This window comes from Nicotiana attenuata, unplaced genomic scaffold, assembly GCF_001879085.1.
Source record: "Nicotiana attenuata strain UT unplaced genomic scaffold, NIATTr2, whole genome shotgun sequence".
NCBI classification, from domain to species: Eukaryota; Viridiplantae; Streptophyta; class Magnoliopsida; order Solanales; family Solanaceae; genus Nicotiana; species Nicotiana attenuata.
The window spans coordinates 15066-30182 of record NW_017673787.1 but is presented as its reverse complement, the minus strand read 5'-3'; the positions used below and the strand labels follow the sequence as shown (position 1 = coordinate 30182).

The 15117-nt window shown below is 37.0% G+C and overlaps 1 protein-coding gene across 1 annotated transcript; it reads left to right on the top strand.

Moving 5' to 3' along the window:
* The first annotated feature begins 1472 nt into the window (after positions 1-1472).
* On the top strand, positions 1473-3572 carry LOC109217290 (probable carbohydrate esterase At4g34215). The gene is made up of 2 exons (XM_019381523.1): positions 1473-2545; positions 3130-3572. The coding sequence occupies exons 1-2, from the start codon at positions 1895-1897 to the stop codon at positions 3391-3393; spliced, it is 915 nt and encodes a 304-aa protein (XP_019237068.1). The 5' UTR covers positions 1473-1894; the 3' UTR covers positions 3394-3572.
* The last annotated feature ends 11545 nt before the right edge of the window (positions 3573-15117 follow it).

Genomic DNA, 15117 nt, shown 5'->3' with positions numbered 1-15117 from the left:
ATATATATATATATATATATATATATATATCACCTTATTTGCTACCTCATTCATGAAATTTCCTTTCCATCTTGCATCTAATGTTGCTAATCACGCTTAAAAATATGGAAGAGATCTTTGCGTGTGATTCTTGGAGAGAAAGAAACTTATTTATTTGGATTTTCAAATTCTTATATGTGCTTGGCTAGTTTTGGTTAGTATATGATTAATGGCTAGAAATAGATAAGTTGAGACTTATTTGGGATATTTCTGTAAAATTTCCGGCATGGATCAACTGTGTGGCATCCTACACTAGCCTATAGGCTAATATTTGTTGTGGATTATTTGCACCATCTAGCCTTTTTTAAGGCCGCTATTTGAATCTTATCTCCCGTTAATTTAGTTGGCTAATTTTTTTAAAAAGAATCATTCAATTACATATAGGGAGCGTTTGGCATGAAGGAAAACTTTTTTCGGAAAATATTTTTCGATTTTTTCATATTTGGTTGGTTTAAATGTTTTGGAAAATATTTTTCTTATGAACTCATTTTCCTTAGGAAAATGTTTTCTTTATCAAGAGAAAGAAAAATATTTTCAAAACTCCTTCTCAACCTTCCCCACCCCACACCCACCTACCCAACCCCACACGACCCCCTCTCTCCAAAAAGGCTTTATTTTTCAAATTTCAATTTTTTTTACGTCACCACCCATCCCGCTATCCCCCCCCCCTCCAGAAAAAATTATTATTTTTACTTTTTTTTTGTAATTTCAAATTTCTGTTTTTCGTTTTCTGCACCACCCACCCCGCACAAAAAAGTTTTTTCTTTTGTAATTTTTAAATTTCTGTTTTTCGTTTTTCTACACCACCCATCCCCCATCCTCCTCCCCCACTGTCCCCCACCCCGCACAGAAAAAAATCTATTTTTTTATATTTTCAGTTTTAGTTTTTTTTATCTTTCAGCTTACAGGTTTGAAATTTTACAAGTTCCAAAGTTATGAGTTCGGAGGTTTATGTGTTTGGAAGTTTACGGGTTTAGAAATTATGAAGTTTATGGGTTCGAAAGTTGGCGGTTTCGAAAGTTTAGCGGTTCGGAAGTTTATGAAATTTGTGGGTTCGAAAGGTTGTTGGTTCGAAAGTTTATGGCTTCATGTCTATTGTATCTTAATTATTTATGAATACTCTTGAGAAGTTATTTTTCTTAATTTGCATACCAAACACCGGAAAATGAATAAGATTACTACTTGTTTTAAAAAATATTATCCACGGAAAAAAATATTTTCTGTTATACCAACCACACCCTTAGAGATAATGTTTATCTCACTGTGCTAATGATTACCTTTAAAAAAAATGCCATTTGTGCAAATACGCTATTGTTGCTCCAACAGCTTGCGAAATTGTCTCCTATCATCCAAGCTTATAGTTGAAACAAATTAAATATGGAAAAGTCGTAGAATAAATAGAAGGATTGTGTCAACTTTCAAGAAGAGGGAATTGATAAATACAATGAATCTATCCTGGCATTAAGCTTAATATCCCCACCTACATGATTGGAATGATATTCATCAATGTCTATTTTCTATTTTTAGCCTTCACCAACTCTTTAGCTTTCACCAACTCTTTATGTAAAAAAATGTAATCAACCATTTGCTACAATTATCTCTATAATATAGTAGCAATTCAATTGTTAATTTCTTCAGTTGGTTTTTAAAGAAAGCATTTAAGATATGCATTTCATTCACCCATTACTGAAGAAGTGATGAAAGGAAGTGCATTCATTAAAAAAAAGGAAGTAACATAATGTTACAATTAGCATTATACATAGAACGTGGGCATGAAAAAGATTCCAAAACAAACACTTGATGTGGTATTTATTCAAGTAGTGCAAGTTTCACCTCCCAAAAGAGTCATTACAATATGTCGAAGCACAAAAGTGAAGAAATTATTTTGATCTTAACATTTCTTTTACTTATCTCAAACTTATGTTGGTTGATGAGTCCTAAGAGAGTGAAGGAGTGTAACAATGGCAAGAAAAATATACAAATTTTTCTATTAGCAGGGCAAAGCAATATGGCAGGACGTGGCGGAGCCATTAAAAAATCTATTGGAGGAAATACTACCGAAGTATGGGATGGTTTTCTGCCTAAAGAATGTAAACCTAATAAAAAAATCTTACGATTTAATGCTGCTCAAAAATGGGAAGAAGCACATGAACCTATGAATTATGGGATTGATTGCTTAGTAAGTTGTGCACTTGGCCCTGGAATGGCTTTTGCTAATGAAATTCTTAAAAAAGATTCAGAATTTGGGGTTATAGGTTTAGTACCTTGTGCTAGAGGAGGAACTGGTTTGTATAGGTGGAGACGTGGGTCTTATGCTTATGATGATTTGATTAGAAGAGCAAAATCAGCTGAAAAAGATGGAGGAACTTTTAGGGCATTACTTTGGTATCATGGTGAGGGTGATATGAGAGCAAAGAATGGGTCAAGTTCGTATAAGTCCAACTTTGAGAAATTTGTTCATGACTTGCGTACTGATTTGCAATCTCCTAACCTCCCCATTTTGCTGGTACATATTTCTTCTCATTTTCTTAATCATACTATGTTAATAAGATGTTTAATCTTGATCTATGATTTTTTTCAATTTTTTCTATTACTGTATCGGGCGGTCTCTCTATCCCCAGGGTAAGGGTAAAGTCTACGTACACACTACCCGCCTTAAATTCCACTTGTGGGACTTAACTGGGTTGTTGTTGTTACTATATCGGGGATTAGGGAAAGGGGAAGGGAAGGGTAAGAAATGAGTATTGAACCCGCACTTGTGTGAGAGACTTTCACCGGTATTACTAGCTCGACTATTACCCTAATTGGCAGTTATATGTGATATAATTTTGGATTCTAACTCATGCTTTATGTGTGTGGAACATCTCAAAGTTCACCTCAGGATCGACTTTCTGTTTATTATAAGAGTAATAAAAGTTCAAGAATTTAGGTTATATTTTACCCTATTAGTGTTGCTTGAACAGTGATGGCTGGTAATAAAATTGCCAAGTTTTAATATTAATATTTTCTTGTATAAATGACTTATTTGTGCAAATAGTTCTACAACGTCAATATATAGATCTTAAACTCGTTTTTTAAATTATATCGCAGGCCGTCCTACCATACCCGAAAAAGCCATTTGAAGGGCCATATATAGAAGAACTGAGAGCAGCTCAATTGGGAATTAACATCTCAAATGTGATCAAGTTCGACGCAAAGGGACTAGAAATGAGTAGGGATGGCATTCATCTCACTACGCCAGCACAAGTTCAACTTGGTCGTATGTTTGCACATGCTTTTTTGAGCCTAAAGAATTTCAGATCGAGGACAACCTTTAGTTTCTACAAGTTTTTCCCTTCTAATATATTCTCTTAGATCTTTCTGCTGATCCTTGTAGAACTAGGTGTCAAATAAACTTTCATACCACGTTCATATATTATATACAGTAGTACAAGCAGTCCAGCTAATGTGTTTGAGTGCATCAAATTAAAGATGCATAATATGTTTACTTTCAACACAATTTGGTTTCTTCTTTATGCATTTATGTTCATATCCGTCATGTATCAACTGTTCCTTAATGGAGTCCGAGTCTGATAAAATCACACAGAAAAAGGACGATTTTCTGGTTTACTATAGAAATAATTAAAGTAGCTATGATAAGTATAATTGCTCTTGGGATTGGGAGCTGAAATTAAAGCACCAGTTGCCAATTACAATAACTTCAACACCTTTTGTTTTCGTTAGAATTTAGTTAATCGAAACTCACTATTTTCACTTTTTCAGTGTGGAGAAAAATATGTATATTTTAACTCACTAAAATTTCAATAAATATGCAATCTCTAAAGAAGACTCACGACCACACCCTACCACAAGAAAATAGTTTATAGTATAAACTATTTTATACTCCCAGGTATCTGTAGTACCATGCAAGTAACTTCAGTTTCACATATTATGTCTCATATGTTTCTCTTGAAGTAGAGTTTACACTTTTATTAAATATACAGATTATAATTAAGAACGAATTCTGAAACCAAAATGACCTACATGTCCATCCAACATAGTGAATAGGCAGAATTATATGTGGAAAGCAATCATAGCAAAAGAACGTTGTTTGCAATAAATTATGTGTGACACAAAAATTAGTTGCAACATAATATAAGTATGAAGAAATATAATTTTATTGATAAAATGATGCGGGTACAATTCTGTTTGTCCTTTGATTTTTCCTCCGAATTGTTCTCCGTGATTAGAGGGCTGGATCAGCGTATTCTCGAACGTAGGATGATACAAACTTCTCTGGATTATTTAATCTCCATGAAAGTCGATCATTGTATAAATATTCTTCTTGAAGTACTTGATTATCAAGAAGAACATCTATTGATCACTGCTTTAGTTTATGCCTTGATCCCTTTGTGAATATCCCGAGATTTATGGGATTTTTTAGACGCCTCTTCAAGGGAATATGTATCCCTTTATATAGATGTGAGTTAGGGTTTAGGGTAGAGTAATCTCCAAGAAATCCTAATAGACTCCTAGAATTTCAAGAGTCCTACAGTATCTTTAATTTAGGATTTGGCTTGATCCGTTAAAATTCGATGTCTACAAATGCCCCCTACTTCTAGGTTTGTCGGGGTGTAGGTATAGCTCCCAAACGCACACGCAAGTATACGTGGTCGTACAAGTAATAAAATGATAAGTCGAGTGTCGAACCCACAGAGACTTATATCAACTACCCACTAATTCACCAATATTGTTATTCAGTCAAGCTAAATTCGTATTCAAGAATGTGATTATACTAAACTATAATTCTAAGTTATAACTAAATATCAAGCAGTAAAATGATTGTTATGTATTCAATAGAGATAAATATTCCAGGGTTGTCATCGGTTCACCAATCCTATTGTGTCCTAGTTAACTCTCCCTCTCATACAATTCTCTCATGGTTTCTAATTAATCGATAATTGCTCTCATAGCCTTCTCCCGAAGTACTACTCGCCTATTCAAAATAGATCAACGCCTATATTCTTATGAAATCAATCTATTAAGAACGCATTAAGATTACGATATTTAATTAAGTACGGTGACTAGGTATATTCCTATCCTAACCACAAATCCGCCCCCTCCCCCCCTCCAAGAGTTAAGATCATGGTCTCTTCAATTCTTCTCTAATCTAAACATGGCTTTCCCAAGCATAGCATAGATAGTAAATAGAACCTAACTGCTGGCCAGACAATTAAGCAATTAATCACAGAACTAAAGAAACAACCATATATTAGTGAATTGTAATCAAGTTTAAGTCAACGTTAAACAACAATATTCATCGCTAAATCACAACCCTAGAACTATGGGTTTTTAGCCACTCATGATATTAAACAATTTCATAAGTTTGGATAATTGAAAATACTAAGAAAAGATGAAGAAATTTGAGATGTTCTTGCTCTCGGATGTTTCTTGTGTGTATCCTCTCTCAAAAGTGGCGTCTCTCTTCACAAATAGGTTTACTCTTGCTTTTATACGTGTTGGGTAGGTCTAGGGCCAAAATAACCGTGTCCCGGGCGAATTTGGACAAGTTTCATGTCACTGGCGCCCTCCATGGTGCTGTGATATTTTTTGCTACTGGTTTTGGCGCCACAGGTAGAGCTAGGCGCTGCCTGTGGCACTGCAATGTCCACTTCTCCTGTTTTCGTCCGTTTTGGCTCTAATTTCGCACATTTCGCCCCCGATTGCTCCCGTATCATTCCTACACATAAAAACATCTCAAATTAATATAAATCAATATATTTCACATCCTAAATCCACGAAACAAAAGTAAAATATGAGGTGATATACACACAGATATATATATATATATATATATATATATATATATATATATATATATATATATATATATATATATATATATATATATANAAATATGAGGCGATATACATAAAAATATACATACTTTAAGCTAAACATCAACACCCCACACTTAGACTCTTGCTCGTCCTCGAGCGATGGGACTATCAAATAAACCCCAACTATGTACAAGTCACACTCTACCCTTGATTATGATCAATACTGGCACACAAGCATGAACATACAAAATTTTACATTCTTCCCGTTTAAGCATGCCCAAGTATCACATTTCAATTCAATCAATTCCAACAACCTATTTGTCAACACCCACCCTCAAAAGCTGACTTGTAACCACTAAGCACTCTCAACTCACGCACTTACCCAACAAGAAAGTTTATAACATTACCAATCATTCATGAGTTCATGTGCCCTCACCAACAAACAAAAGAGTGAATATAGATTAATCCACACATTCAAATATGCTTTTGAATATAGATTAAGGACATCACACAATTGAACAAAATTCGCTCACTCTCACAAAGAATTCATATGCATCCCGTGATCGTACCATAAGCTTGCCGGTAGTGTATATCTCTACTGATTTAATCTAGCCAATTGTAGGATCAATTAGGACTTTAAGGTTGTAATGTAGGCTAAGGGACGGGTATGATACAATTAGAAATAGTGACTAACCCTCCTAAGCACGTTAATACACTACATTCACAATTCAAGCACATATTCTTCTCAACCAATTCACTCGTCACAAACCATATGCAATATAGCCCTTAGTTTCATTAAGAACTTCTATACTCCTACTAGCACAAACTATTAAGAATTGGAGGTGTGTATTTTCTACATACTTTACTATCAATTTTTCTTTTCTTGCAATTTTTCTTTCTTCACATACTCCATACATTAATGTTCATCGGCTAGTGGCTTTTAAATTTAACTTTAGTGCACCAGCGGGCCCTTCCATGGTTCCACTCAAAAGCTACTCCCTAATCTCTCACCTTACTTCTTTTAGCGACTAAGTGCCTTAGGAGGTAAAGGTTCAACAATCTCAATTAAGAACAAAATAGGGGTATGGCTTGTAATTTGGTTGCCAAAGAAAAGGTCTATAGGCTCAAAGGGGCTAGCAACGGAAAATTTTATTTTTATGTTACAAGCACATCTATGACCAAGCGAGAAAATGCCTACGTCATCTCCTAGATTAGCACAACTTACAATTTCGCTTCAATTAACACACTACACAGGATAGCATAGAAGATCACAAATCCTCACACACACATTGCACATGACTCACTCACAACGGTTTTGTTCAACTCTCAAGTCAAGCAAGCACACATAATTGAGAAATTTAAGCAATATTGCACTATGTGGCATACAAGTCAAACAACTGAGAAAAGGCGTCACAAAATAGGCTATTTACTTCACCTAGGTGTCACATTTCAAACCAAATACACGGAAGATAGAATGTACATCATAGCCTAATGTGCCAACAACATGTCAATAAGTATCTTAGAGCAACTCAGTTTCTTCCTAAACTACTCCTAAAAAAAATAAAGTACCCGGTTCGAGCTAGATTCTTGGAAAAGAACCAGCGACCAAAGAAAAACCAAGGAATACTACCTAACTATTCTAAAAAAAAAATCTTTTTGGTGTTTTTAATCGGACTTTTATCCCTAAAAAAAATTGTCCAAAAGATCCATCGTCGGGAAAAGTCCGAGCTTTTTCTAAATTTTTTTACCTAGACTATGTCTACTACTAGTTCTAAAAGAAAAACTTAATAATAAAAATAACAATTTTATACAATTACACTTCGGAAAGTAGTTTTCCCACCCCACACTTATATTATGCATAGTTCTCGATGCATGATCACAGAGAAAAATATTAAACAAGGGTGAGAAATACTCTCTGAGACCCTCTTCGGCCTAGTAAGCACATGATCCTCAATATTAAGGGTCGAGACGACCCCAGACTTAAGCTCAAACATGCTTCTCAGCTTCAACTTCGGGTACTCAGACTTCCCTACTCTGCAAAATAAAAACAACACAAAACTTGACACTATATAAAAAAAATAAAAAAAAATTAAAATACAGGCTGGGTTGCCTCCCAACAAGCGCCTTATTTATAATCGTGGCACGACTCTGCTACTCTGCTCAGGCTGGGCACTTTCTATTCTTCTTTCTTTCATGAAGTCTAGCCTTTTTTCACGCTCTTAGAGGGTCTCCTCTTTCATCTCTGGATCTTTCCTCAATCATTTTTACACATTCAGCTTGCAACACTACCTCATCTAACTCCGTTATCCCGTCGGGATCACTACAATTCACATAAGGACTCTGCTCTATCCCCTTCGATTCTACCACAGTAATCATGCACAAGTCCTCATAATGCTTAGGGAGCTTAAGTGCCTTGTACACATTAAAAGTGACTTCCTCATCGTCTACTCTCATCTTTAACTTCCCTTCCCTCACATCAATAATCGCTCCACCAGTAGCTAAGAATGGTCGCGCCAAAATAATGGGACTTTCTCATCTGCCTCGTAATCAAGCACAATAAAATGAGCAGTAAGAATAAGCTTTCCCACTCGAACTAACACATCCTCAATAATTCCTTCTGGCATAACTAGTGACCTATCTGCTAACTATAAAGTGATTGTAGTAGGTCTAAGCACCCCCAATCCGAGTTGCTTGAACAAAGAGGATGGCATCAAATTTATACTAGCCCCTAAATCACACAGGGCTTTACCAACTTCTTATTTTCCAAGAGACAAAGAAATTGTGAAACTCCTAGGATCCTTCAACTTAGGAGGAAGTTTACTCTGAACTCTGGCACTGCACTCTTCAGTATATGCAACTATTTCGAACTCTGTATGTCTTCACTTGTTTGCCACAATATCTCTGAGATACCTTGCATACTTAGGCACTGTCTGCAAAATTTCCACCAAAGGCAAATTCACACGCACTTGGCTCAAAATATCTAAGAATTTCTTGTACTTAGAATCATCTTTTTGCTTCTGCAGTCTTTGTGGAAACGGAGGTGGTGGCCTTGTCACAATTATTGGCTCGAATCCCTTGTTCTCTTTCTCATTCTCCTCAACTGGCCCGGGAACTAATTCTCCTTCAGGACGAGTTGTATACTTCTTTTTCTTTGGAACTTCTTCTAATACTCTTCCATTTCTCAAGGTAACCACAATGACTTGAGCTTTAGGATTAGGCTCAGTATCCCTAGGAAGAGCCCCAGTTGGTCTGGTATTTTGGGCACTGGCAAGTTGTCCCACTTGCCTCTCAAGATTTTTGAGATCGGTCCTGAGCTGTTGATTGTCAAGCAACAACTTCTTCAGCAAATCATTCATACGCTCTTGTACCTGTTGAGGTGGCTCATGAGGTTGATTGAAATTTCCTTGGGGTCTATAATGATTCTGATTCGGCTGATTTCCACCCCATGAGAAGTTGGGGTAATTCTTCCAATTTGGGTTGTAAGTGTTCCCATATTGTGCATGCTGATTCATTGGACCTCTGTTCTGTTGCCCCACATAGTATATAGATTCAGGATTCGTGGGGCACATGTCACTCCTATGACTGTCACCACATAATTCGCAACAAATAGACATCTGTTGTACATGTTGCATCTGTTGTGTTTGTTGCATTGTCATTATATTCATCTGATCTGCCAATTTTGCTATATCAGCTCTCATGGATGAGAAGTCATCAAGCTCAATCAACCCAGCTGCTTTCTGTTTAATTGCTCTTCGTGAGTTCCCATCTCCTTGACAATTATGGTCATTAGTAGTGAAGTTATTTAGCAAGAGTTGGATTTCATTGTACGGCCTCACCATGCAACTACCCCCACAAGTTGAATCAAGATTCATCTTTGATGCCTCATCTAGCCCATCAACAAAAGTGTGACCCAATACCTCATCAGTCTGACAATGATGCGGGCAGTCTCTGAGTAGCTTCTTGTATCTTTCCCAAGCTTGACGAAGTGTCTCGCCATCCCGCTGTTGGAACCCAAGAATCTGACTCCTCAACGACTTCGTCTTCTTAGTGGGGAAAAACTTGATTAAGAATTTCCTTGCTAGATCATCCCAAGTGTGGATTGAGTTCGCGGGCTCCTTTTGCAACCATTCCTTAGATTTTCCCAGCAGTGAAAAGGGGAAAAGTGTCAGCCTGACATAGTCCTTAGCAACGTTTGGATAATTGTAAGTGTCTGTAATTTCCAAGAAATTCTGAATGTGCCTCTGCGGATCTTCATGAGATAGATCCACATATTGCCCTGTGGACTGAATCAGCTGTAACATGTACTGTTTGAGTTCAAAATGCACTGTGATCTCAGGCTTCACAATAACCTGAGTCATATTAGCAAGATTAGGCCTTGCGGCTTCTATCACCGCATGCTCTTCATTACCTGCCATCTCGATTGGCTGTGGTTGAACTACGATGTCCACCTCTCTTTTTATTCTAGTTCTAGCTTCGACTTCCCTCCTCACTCTATGAAGTGTTCATTCAATTTCAGGATCAAGAGGAAGGAGATTGTTTGCGCTTCTACTCCTCCGCATTCAAGAGAAGAGCCTGTATTAACACAAACAAGGTAAACTGAAAATTAAAACTTGAAAAAATAACTAATAAAGGCTTAAGTCAGTCAAGTAGCTAATTTTTAAGTCCCCGGCTACGGCGCCAAAAATATTTGATGTGTCACAGTCACTTCGAAGGTCAATTTGGCCATGATGCTGTATATACGAGATTTGATACGTGGTTCAAACAATTTGTAAGTTTATACTGATAATGTTCTAACACTATGTACGTAAATAATGTTTGTAAGTTATGCTAACTTATGAATTTTTTAACACTATGTAGGTAAATAATCCAAATAATAGCGTAAACCAATTTTTGAAAGATATATCTTGGGCACCTGGGCTTGAGGTCACAACAATGTCTAACTACGTAGTGAATGGTTCTAAGTTCCATACAGAGGATTGCTCTAAAAATAAAAATCGCAACAACAACGGGGTGTGGGTTTAAGGTGGTGATGGCAACCAAGTTGGAGATATTGATTATTATGGTGTGCTCAAAGAAATAATAGAACTAGAATATACAGGTTGGCCATTTAAGAAATTGATACTCTTTAGATGCAAGTGGTTTGACCCAAATCCAACAAGAGGTACAAGAGTACACAATCAATACAACATAATTGAGGTTAATCATACGAGGGAGTATGATCGCTATGATCCTTTCATAATTGCACATAATGTTAAGCAAGTGTATTATGCTCCTTATCTATTGCGGTGGAATAAGTCCGATTAGTGGGTTGTAATAAAAACTAAGCCTGTAGGTAGGGTGGAAGACGAGAATGTGTTAGATGTTGCGTATCAAAACGATATCTCCAGTGTTCACCAAAGAGTGGACGATCAGCTAGAAAATGATTTGGAACATCATGAACACATATTGGAAGAAGTTGATATAAATGAAGTAACAATTATAGAAAATGAGGACGAAGAATCAACTGATGAAGCTCAAACAAGTGAGTCGAAGAATTCTTGGATGAGGAACAATACGTCGATGAGCTTTGAAAAGTTGGTTTTTTAAATAACTCTTGTTTTATAGCTAGTTTCTTATATGTTTCAATCTAAATATGTATTATATTATGCACATGGCAGGCAAGGGTCAAGGTAACAATGACCCTACTGGTTCTCGGGGTTGAGAAAAGGCTAGGAAGGAAAAGAGGAGGGTAGTTGTCGATACCCCCTTTTTCTAAAGGCGAAATCGGGTTTACGACATTTGGGCGGACAACTCTATTCCTTTTTGGGAATTTGGGTTTGAGATTTAGAAGAGTCGCCACCTAATGATTAAGTGCATTAGGATACTAAGAAAGAAATAAAAAAGAAGAAGAACCAGAGAATGGGTAAGGGCTTGAAATTATCTCGGGGGAAGGTGTTAGGCACCCCCCAAGATCCACTAGTGTAGTTCCCGGCCATGCTATAGCTGTAAGAAAATAGTTTGCAATCAATCACAAAGAATCTCCCTTCAGTTAAGGGGTTCTGATTTCAAACGGGTAGAAGACAACTAAGGAAAGAAATTTGATTGAAATCTTTTCCAAAGTAACACAAGAAGGGTAAGTACACAGGAGTTATTTAAGGCAAAGTTCAGTGGTACACGGTTTGTGAAAAATAAGTAAAGGGAATCAATCAGACAGCCAGTGAGATCAAAATCACCGGCTTTGTTCGAATGAACCAAGCCAGGAAAAAGTAAAGAGGGTTCAATTAGAGAAAATCAGTAGCAATCAATCAGACCTTATTATTAGAAATTCGGAATCAATCAATAGTTAGCAAAACCCTTTTGCAAGAAGAAATCCTCATCTATAAAGTACACAGATATCAAACAAGAAAGGGTTGTCATGCTAATCAGAAAAGACAGGCATAGAAAGGTTCAGAATCACAAGAAAAGAGTTTCATATTCAGTTCATAATACTTAGGGTGAGTCTGATAGTCCGGGGTTCCAAAGCAGAACTCTAATCAAAATTGCCAAAGAAACCCCCAAATCCTAGGGTTTCAAATCGAATTGGACATAGAGATGAGAAGGCAAGCCATTGAAACAGACTCAAAGGTCTGTTTCAGAGCCTTATGAGAAACAAAACAGATATGATAGCAGGTTTGAAACAACAAATAAAGAAAGCTGATTTAAGAGCATAAAAGAGCATGTTTTAGAAAAGTCGGAACTCAAGCAAGCTCAGAAGAAAAGAGAGGTGGTGTAAACTTAAGCTGTAGTAGATGAAACATGCTTAGCAAGGACACAAACAGAGTCCAGTAAAGCAAACAAAATCCAAGAACTCAACAGTAAACACATATAGTATAAGAGCAAGGAAAACATAACAAGGATTAGCATGTGAGCACATGAGTAATATGTATAGTAGAAAAAGAAGAAGCAGAAGAACAACACACGCGTAGTAAAAAAGAAAACATACGAGCATAATATAGACAAACACACATGAAGGAAAGAACAGAAAGAATCAGAAAGATGTTTTGAAAACCCTTTCAGAAACCCTAAATCGAAGAAAACAATTCTGAAAGAAATGTTTGGGGAAAAACAATTTAGAAGTCCAGTAGAACACAATCGTACCATAGATCTAAGAAAATAAACAGAGAAAAAACCTCGAACAGCTTAGGGTTTTGGAGAAACCCTAGAAATGAGAAAGGCTTGGAAAAATTCAGATCTTGAGTCGAAGAGGTCAGGAATCAGGCTCCTGAGGCTTGAATATGCCGGAGCAAAGGCCGGAGAAGCCATAGAACCAAAGATCTGAGAAGATCTGAAAGAGAACCGTCGAGGTCAGCCTTCAAAACCTCAAACACCCAAGGTCCAATGGTGGAGAGGGGTGAGTACGGACCGTCCATGGCCTGAGAAGCCATGGATTCTGGTGAAAACACGGTGAAATAAGGTAGGAGGAGGCTAGGGTTTCGAAGAGTTTTGGAGAGAGTTTGAGAGAGTTTGGGATTCAAAGGCGGCGGGCCAGGTGAGAATGAGGGATTAGGGTAAGTCATTGGGGGTTAAAAATGGTAAGGGGGATTTATGGCCGTTGATCAAAATGATCAACGGCCTGGATCAAAGATAGGAAACGGGCGGATTTTAAATTGGGTCGGGGGACCGGGTTGAAATGAAATTGGGCTGGTCCAAATAGGGGTAGAATTGGGTCAATTTAAGGTTAAAATTGAAATGCAAACGAGGCTGTAATTGAAATAAGGGGAGGCTAAATGTTAAATGGCCAATTTTCCCTTTTTATTTTGTAAAAATAGTGAAAATGATTTTAAAGGCAAATTAAAAGTACTGAACTAATTAATAATATATAAATATTAATTTAAAAATACCTGGACCAATTTTATAATAAAAAAGCTATTAATCTTAGAATAGGCTAAAATTGCAATTGTATGCAATTTAACCTTTTAAATACCAAACAAATTTATAAAAATATACAAAAATTATCTTAAATATATTTTGGTATAAATATGAGAATAAAATAAATTATTCACCAAAATTGATAGTTTTGGGAATAATTACTGATTTTGTATTGCTAAAATGGACAACAAATTGATTTTAAAAATCTTTTAAAAATTAGGAAAGATACCAAAACACTTGGGCATGCTTATATATGCGTGTACATGGTATTTTGAAAGTATTTTGTATATAAAATACATAGGAAAAATTTGGGTATCAACAACTGCCCCTCTTTACCCGGGAAGGATGGAAGAGTTATCGGGTAAAGATATGATGGACAATTTTGACCGAACGAAACGATTTGGAGAATTTTGACCGAGCTCTGGTTCCCGAGCCACCTACATATCCTAGGTTTTACAGGAATCAGGCCGTATGTAGTTCAGGATCCATAGGCAAAATATGCCGATGGATATTTTCGAAAAGCGGACGCGGTGTTCAGATTGGGGTAGCATTGCTATGAGTTTAACAGGGCTGCGGAAACTGGAGCGGGATCTCTCCTGCTGAGACGACCGTTGCTGGCCGGTTTACCTGCAAATAAAACACGAGCGCATATGTTGTGCATAAATTTAAACATGATGCAAGTTCCCGTTGGACCATGAATGCTGTCTTTGGACGGTTAGGATGACGTCCTCGGACTATGGTGTCCTGGGCCATGCAACACATAATAAAGGCTTCGTAGGCTATGAAATGATGCTCTCGGGCTATGCGAATGATGCCTCCGAACCATGATGCCTTTGAATAATGCGATGCAGAGATAAAAGTGGGGTCCTCAGGCCATGGCATGATGTTCTCGGGCTATGAAAATGGTTCCTCTGAATGATGACGCCTTCGGATGATTTTGGCCATCTTTCAGCCCACGAAATGCAGGATTTGGCGATCTTTCAGCCGATGCAAGTTTAATAAAATGGAGATATTTCAGCCGATGTAAAGTGTAAATATAAATGGCGATCTTTCAGCCGATGTAAAGTGTAAATATAAATGACGATCTTTCAGCCGATGCAAGATTTAAATGAAATGGCGATATTTCAGCCGATGTAGGACTTAAACAAAATGGCGATATTTCAGCCGATGCAATATTTAAATGAAGTGGCGATATTTCAGCCATGCAAAAAAATAAGTAAAATGGCGATCTTTCAGCCGATGCAAGATTTAAATGAAGTGGCGATATTTCAGCCATGCAAAAATATAAGTAAAATGGCGATCTTTCAGCCGATGCAGGATTTAAATGAAATGGCGATATTTCAGCCGTGCAAATGGAGACAGAGCTTAGCCT

Bases quoted from the DNA above. Each gene is read 5' to 3' on its own strand.
- LOC109217290 (XM_019381523.1), top strand. From the start codon at position 1,895: ATGTCGAAGCACAAAAGTGAAGAAATTATTTTGATCTTAACATTTCTT. The intron at 2,546-3,129 runs GTACATATTTCT...ATTATATCGCAG, and splicing joins CTAACCTCCCCATTTTGCTG to GCCGTCCTACCATACCCGAA.